At 40.5% G+C, this 6,026-nt stretch overlaps 1 protein-coding gene across 2 annotated transcripts; it reads left to right on the top strand.

Moving 5' to 3' along the window:
* Positions 1–281: 281 nt before the first annotated feature.
* si:ch211-222l21.1 (prothymosin alpha) lies at positions 282–3,746 on the top strand. Of its 2 annotated transcripts, none has more exons than XM_056468571.1 (5): positions 282–431; positions 1,865–1,957; positions 2,522–2,588; positions 2,688–2,770; positions 2,856–3,746. In XM_056468571.1, exons 1-5 carry the CDS (start codon positions 381–383, stop codon positions 2,928–2,930), a joined length of 369 nt encoding a protein of 122 aa, XP_056324546.1. In that variant the 5' UTR covers positions 282–380; the 3' UTR covers positions 2,931–3,746. The 2 variants fall into 2 exon arrangements, with proteins under 2 accessions (XP_056324546.1, XP_056324545.1); XM_056468570.1 differs by having other exon boundaries at positions 284–431; positions 2,685–2,770.
* The last annotated feature ends 2,280 nt before the right edge of the window (positions 3,747–6,026 follow it).

Here is a 6,026-nt window from a genome sequence, read left to right as displayed (position 1 = left end):
TAAAGTCATCACTATGGCCTGAATTGATCCTGACCTTTTCGATATCCATAACATAACTTTTAAAAGACCCGGGTAAAGAGTCAAATTACATATTCCACCAATAAGACCAGAAGAACGCACTACAAAGGGGCGGGCAAAGGGGGAGGACAATTGACAGTGGCTTCACCAATCAAATCGAAGAACTGATTTACGTTGCTACGCTCATGTCCAATCAGATGTCAGTGTGGTTGCCGCTGCGCTCGACGTTCCTTTCAGTTCTCAGGTTCAGGCAGTTTTGATTCACTCTTCCTCCTCACGTCCGTCCGACCGTCTCCTACCTCATCCCACCTCTCTTAACGCTTTCTCGGACATTTTTCTTTAAATCATCTCTATAAACCACCATGGCTGATACCGCTGTTGATACAACCACCACCCCCGAGATCACCGCAAAGGTAAGTTTGCTTGAAAATGATGGATTTGAAGAAAAAGGGCTTACCTGGAAATAAAAAAGAGAAAAAGAAATCTGTCAGTAAACGTTAGAGGTGTTCTCAACGGTTACTTTTGTACTGTTACTTAATACGGAAATGTCTGAATGGTTTACACCTTCGAATAAAAACATTTGTCCGTTTATTAGCATCGTGTTTGAGTTACCAGCTAAAAGGAGAACATTTTCATTGAAGAATAAGTGAAGAATTGAAACAAACCTCTGTGAGAAGTGAATTCGACGTCTATTCCCATATGTAATCATATCCTATTAACGTTAAGTGCAGGGTTTCGGGGGGAGTGAATTATTGAACCATCTGCCATTTTTTTTCTTTCTTTGAATTTGTGTGTGTGTGTGTGTGTGTGTGTGTGTGTGTGTGTGTGTAAAGTCAGGGCTCTTGATCTCTGCCGCTCGAATAGGCGGGAATATCGCCGCCGCGTGCTGTAAATCGTTCGCGTCTACCGCCCCCAGTCTCTCGAGCACGTTGTCTTGGCGCGCGCTCTACCTCCTTTTGTTTCCAGCTCGACGCGTGTGCGCGCATGCGCGTGCACGAGCATAACCGTGGAATAAAAAGGGGCAAAGGGGGCAAGACGGCACGAAATAACCTTACGTGACCTCGACATGTGTGTCCGAACAATAGATTAAATTCACAAAGGCGTGAGCTTGAATTAATGGAATAAATAATAGACCCATTGAAGGGCCGTTTTCATAGAAAGAACCATACAACCGTACAAAAAAATAGTTTTACCATTCATCGCCCTCCGATTAACTATTCAACTATTCAAACTATTCAATATAATCAATACAGCTTAATTGAAAGGACAATATATATCCGAGAGAAACATTAAATGTCTCTCTTATTCTCTCTCAGTATGTATATATATACATATATATATATATATATATATATATATATATATATATATATATATATATATATATATATATATAGATAGATATATATATAGATAATGTATATATACATTATCTATAAATTATCTGTATAGATATAGTGTGCATATGACTTCATGAAATTCTGACGTACTTGTAGATTTTCCATGTTGAAGTTATTTTGTGTGTGTGTGTGTGTCTATATATATACATATATATATATATATATACATATCAGTTTCTGAAGGTGTTGTAAAGCCAAAACCTAAGGCCCTGGTGTTGGTTTGTCATTTAATATATTTTAACAGGCAGTCGGCCAGCTGGTGTGTGTGTGTGTGTGTGGCCTGTGTCTCATCTGTGTGTGTGGGTGGGGAAGAAACTCTCAAACTTTCCCCTTCACTACCATGAGAAACACACTCATTTTATCGATGAGAAATAAGCAGACGCTGCATTGTTTATGTAGTCAGCCTGGGTTTATTTATTAACCGATAAACTTCTGCTTCGTTTCAGGACCTGAAAGAAAAGAAAGAGGTGGTTGAAGAGGCAGCGGAGGCTGCGAAGGAAAACGGCAGCGAAGACGCACCTGCCAATGGAAATGGAACAGTAAGCGTTGAGTATTTCCCAGCAGGCCTTGTGGCTTTTGTCCCCAGCTCGCCGCGCAGGTGTCTGAGGGCCCCCTCCCCCTCATTCATCATGCTGCTCTTTGTTTAGGGTTCGAGAACTGACACAGATGTATGAGAAGACGGCTTTAAAGGGATAGTTCACCCGAAAATGTACTCACCATTTCCTTAAGTGGTTCCAAAACATTTGAGTTCTTTCCTACGTTGAACACAAAAGAAGATATTTTGAAGAATGTTAGAAACTTGTAACCATTGCGTAGGAAAAAGAAATACAATAGAAGTCAATGGTCACAGGTTTCTAACATTCATCAGAGTATCTACTATTGTGTTTGACAGGATAAAGAAACTAAGAGGTTTGTAATGACTGAAGTATGAGTATATTTAAAATGTTGTGTGAACTATCCCCTTAAAGGCTCAGCACATGGCTATTTACATAACCTGACCTTCCCACGAACTCCAGAAATTATTGTAATGATACTTAATCACTGACGTTGCTCATAAATCCCCAAATCATCAGGTATCGGTTTCACTCATGGTGTTTTTTTAGACTAACGGTGCTTCACATGAAGAAGAGGAAGCTCATGAGGATGAAGAAGGTGGGGAGGACGAGGAGGGTGAGTTTGCATCTTATTTTTACTAGTGTCATTTAAAAAAAGCTACACATTTAACGTCATGACCTTTTATTAAACATACCTGTTGGATTTCAACAGCAGGAGAGGCCGAGGAGGAGGAAAACGGTGCTGAGGAAGAGGCAGCGGCAGAGGAACACCCTGTGAAACGTCCTGCAGAAGAGGAGGTGTGTTCCAGATTCATGCTTCTCAAGCATCGGTGTCTCCGGCATGTTTACCAGCTCCTAACGTGTGCTTGCTTCCCTCTTTCAGGAGGCAGTGGAGACAAAGAAACAGAAGACAGAGGAGAACGGCGACTCCACAGAGGCTGCCGAAGTCAAAGCTTAAAGTTCACGCTGCCATTCAGTAGCTCTGTCTGTATGGTCAGTCTGACCTAGTAGAGTTTGTGCTTTCTGTATATTTCACAGACATTCCTTCGCCGCTACAACATCTTCTTTTATTGCACTGAGGCCCATAACATCATGACCCTGTCCCCCCTTTTGTAAGACCTTATTTATTGGTGTAGGACCAACATTGGACCATGGATATAAAACAAAAAAAAGAAACGTTTTAGCACACGTTCGTTTAACAAGCACACATTCTACTCTGTTATACGACCAACGGATGTACACGCAAGCAACTGAAAGCCTAAGGTTCTGTCATTTTTTCATGGGTGACATTTTCTGATCCACTAAAGACCAAAGATGAGTTTTAAGCAGGGGCTAATAGACGATGTTTAACCTGGTTGTGCTGCTAGAAGTTAATCCCTCGCTTTGGCAGATCGGTTAACATAACAGATGGCTCATATAAACGAGGGGCTTTCTTTGGTCAACACTGCCCCCCCCCCATCCCCCTTATAACATGTTAATTAACCCCTTTTTAAATCTTGAAGGTCTTTTGTTCCATATGCATTTAAAAAGGATTGTATCTTTCTATCCTTATGTACAGTTTTGGGGTTTTTTGTTTTATCATTGTGTTTTATATGGGAAGTGCAGAATGAAAACAATCTATAACAGAACTGTATGCTGGTACTGGTGTTCTCTCAGTCCTTCAAGCAAAACCTGTTTTTTTTTATTATTAATGTGTTTTGGTTGCTTTTTGACCACTGCTTTGTATAGTTTGGTTCAGGATTATAAATAAAAAAACAGTCTTGTCTTTTTAAAACTGTCTCTGGGGTCTTCTTCAACGTTGGCGGTTGCAAAATGTTTTCGTGGGGTGTTTAGAGCATGATCAGACATGCAGCAAGTATGTGAAATGACTGACCCTAACTGCTGCTCGGGTTTTGTTTAGGTTGAAGCAGAAAGAGGTTTCTCTTGCACAAGGAAATCTAGTTACCACCAGTTATAAGGGCTGAATTGAACTCTTGGTGCTACTGCGCCACCTGCTGGTTAAAATAGTGAACACAGACATATAATATCTTTATTAATGTAATACAGACCTACGCTTAATCCTTTTTAAAACACTCAGCATTTCAATACTGAAGTACATTTAAAACTGGAAATATAGGTAAACGTGCTACACTAATATCAATACTTTTAAAAAAAAAATTTGTAATTAAAAAATTGCTGTAAATTCAAAACCATGTTTTTACATACGTTTTTGTATGTGTGTGTGTGTGTGTGTTCCAAAGATTACTGTAATATGTATAATAAAATATTGGCTATTATAAGTTAATATAACCGTGGCTCAGTGGTTAGAACTGTCGCCTCAAAGCAAGATCGCTGGTTCGAGTCCCTGCTGGGTCATTTGGTATTTCTGGGTGGAGTTTGCATGTTCTCCCCGTGTTGGGTTTCCTCCGGGTGCTCTGGTTTCCCCCACAAGTCCAAAGACATGCGGCCATAAATTGGCCATAGAGTATGAGTGTTTATGGGTTTTGCCCAGTACTGGGTTGCAGCTGTGTAAAACATATGCTGGATAAGTTGGCGGTTCATTCCGCTGTGGCAACCCCTGATCAATAAAGGGACTAAGCCGAAAAGAAAATGAATTAACAAATTAAGTTAACATAACAAAAATTTAACTTCCTGTGACTTTTGGTTTAGGCGCTATACCAAAAATGGCCACAAGATGACGCCAAAGTCCATTTGATTTTATGCATTTGCCTCACCACTCTACAAAAAATATTTATTTCAAGAGTTCACACTTAGATATGCTTGACACTAATAGCAGGTTTGGCATGCTGTCCCGGGAGAGATATTTGAGCCCAGGGCTCCCTCCTGGTCAATGAGCATTTAAGGGGGCCAGAGATCAGGTAGTTCTCGAGAGCTTCCCCTGGAAAAAGAGGAGATGGATGAGGGAAGATAAGGGAGTAAGGGTAGACGGGCTATTTATAGTCAGTTTGGAATAATCCGATTGGTTTACTTGTGATTAGCCTACAGATGAGAGGCCAGCCACAATCATACCACGTGCTCCTATATATATAACATTGACTGTCAGCCCTCTTCGACGCTGTGTCGAGTAAAAATGTTATTTTATAATACAGTATATTCAGTTTTGTTACTTGACTGTCAACAGCCTAATTTATGTTTTTTTGTATTATTAAAGGGACAGTTCACCCCAAAATGAAGATATACTCTCCCTCAAGTGGTTCCATACCTACACGAGCTCCCTTTTTCTGTAATGCACAGAAGAAGATATTTTAAAGAATGTTAGAAACCTGTAACCATTGACTACTGCCGTAGGAAAACCAACTCAGTGGAAATCAATGGTTAAAGGTTTATGACATTTTTCAAAATAGCTTCTTTTGTGTTTAAGAGAAAAACATTCAAGAGTTCACACCTAGCTGATGATTGATAATAAAGCTTGTTTGGCATGCTTTCCCAGGAGAGAGCCCTGAGCTTATAAGATCCTCGAGCCCTGGGCTCCCTCCCATTTGCAGGGCGAGAGGGGAGTTTGAGCTCAGGTAGATCTCGACGACTTATTTCTGGCTAATGACAGATATAGGGATGGCTAAAAAAGAGATCGCTAAGAGCTCGACTATCATGCCAATTTAGAATGTTCAATTTATGCAGGTTGCGTGTTTTTGGACTGTTGAAGGAACCCGGGGGAAACCCAAGCAAGCACGAGGAGCAAACTCCACATAGAAATGTCAACTGGTTCAGTAAGGACTTTGACCAGTGACGTTCTCGCTGTGAGGCAACAGTGCTAACCACTGGGCCACCGTGTCACCCAATCTAGAAAGGAGGGGGAGTAGTGGTGGGGGGATTCTTCAAGACGAAGATACTGAGATAAGAAACTCTGGGTATTTATACTGAGCTAGGTATCATCTGATTGGTGAATTATGTGTTAGCTAATGCGGGACCAGCTGTGGACAATCATAAGCACGTGATCCTCTCGAAATTAGTTTATAAATAAACTTCACTTGTTGTGGTAAGTAAACGACTGAATTTTTCATTTTGGGTGAATGATAACTAATATATAATGGGGTAAAATAATGAAATGAAAAGA

This window comes from Danio aesculapii, chromosome 11 (genome assembly GCF_903798145.1).
Source record: "Danio aesculapii chromosome 11, fDanAes4.1, whole genome shotgun sequence".
Lineage (NCBI taxonomy): Eukaryota > Metazoa > Chordata > Actinopteri > Cypriniformes > Danionidae > Danio > Danio aesculapii.
Note: the sequence above shows the minus strand (reverse complement) of the source record. Positions and strands in the feature narration are given on the sequence as shown.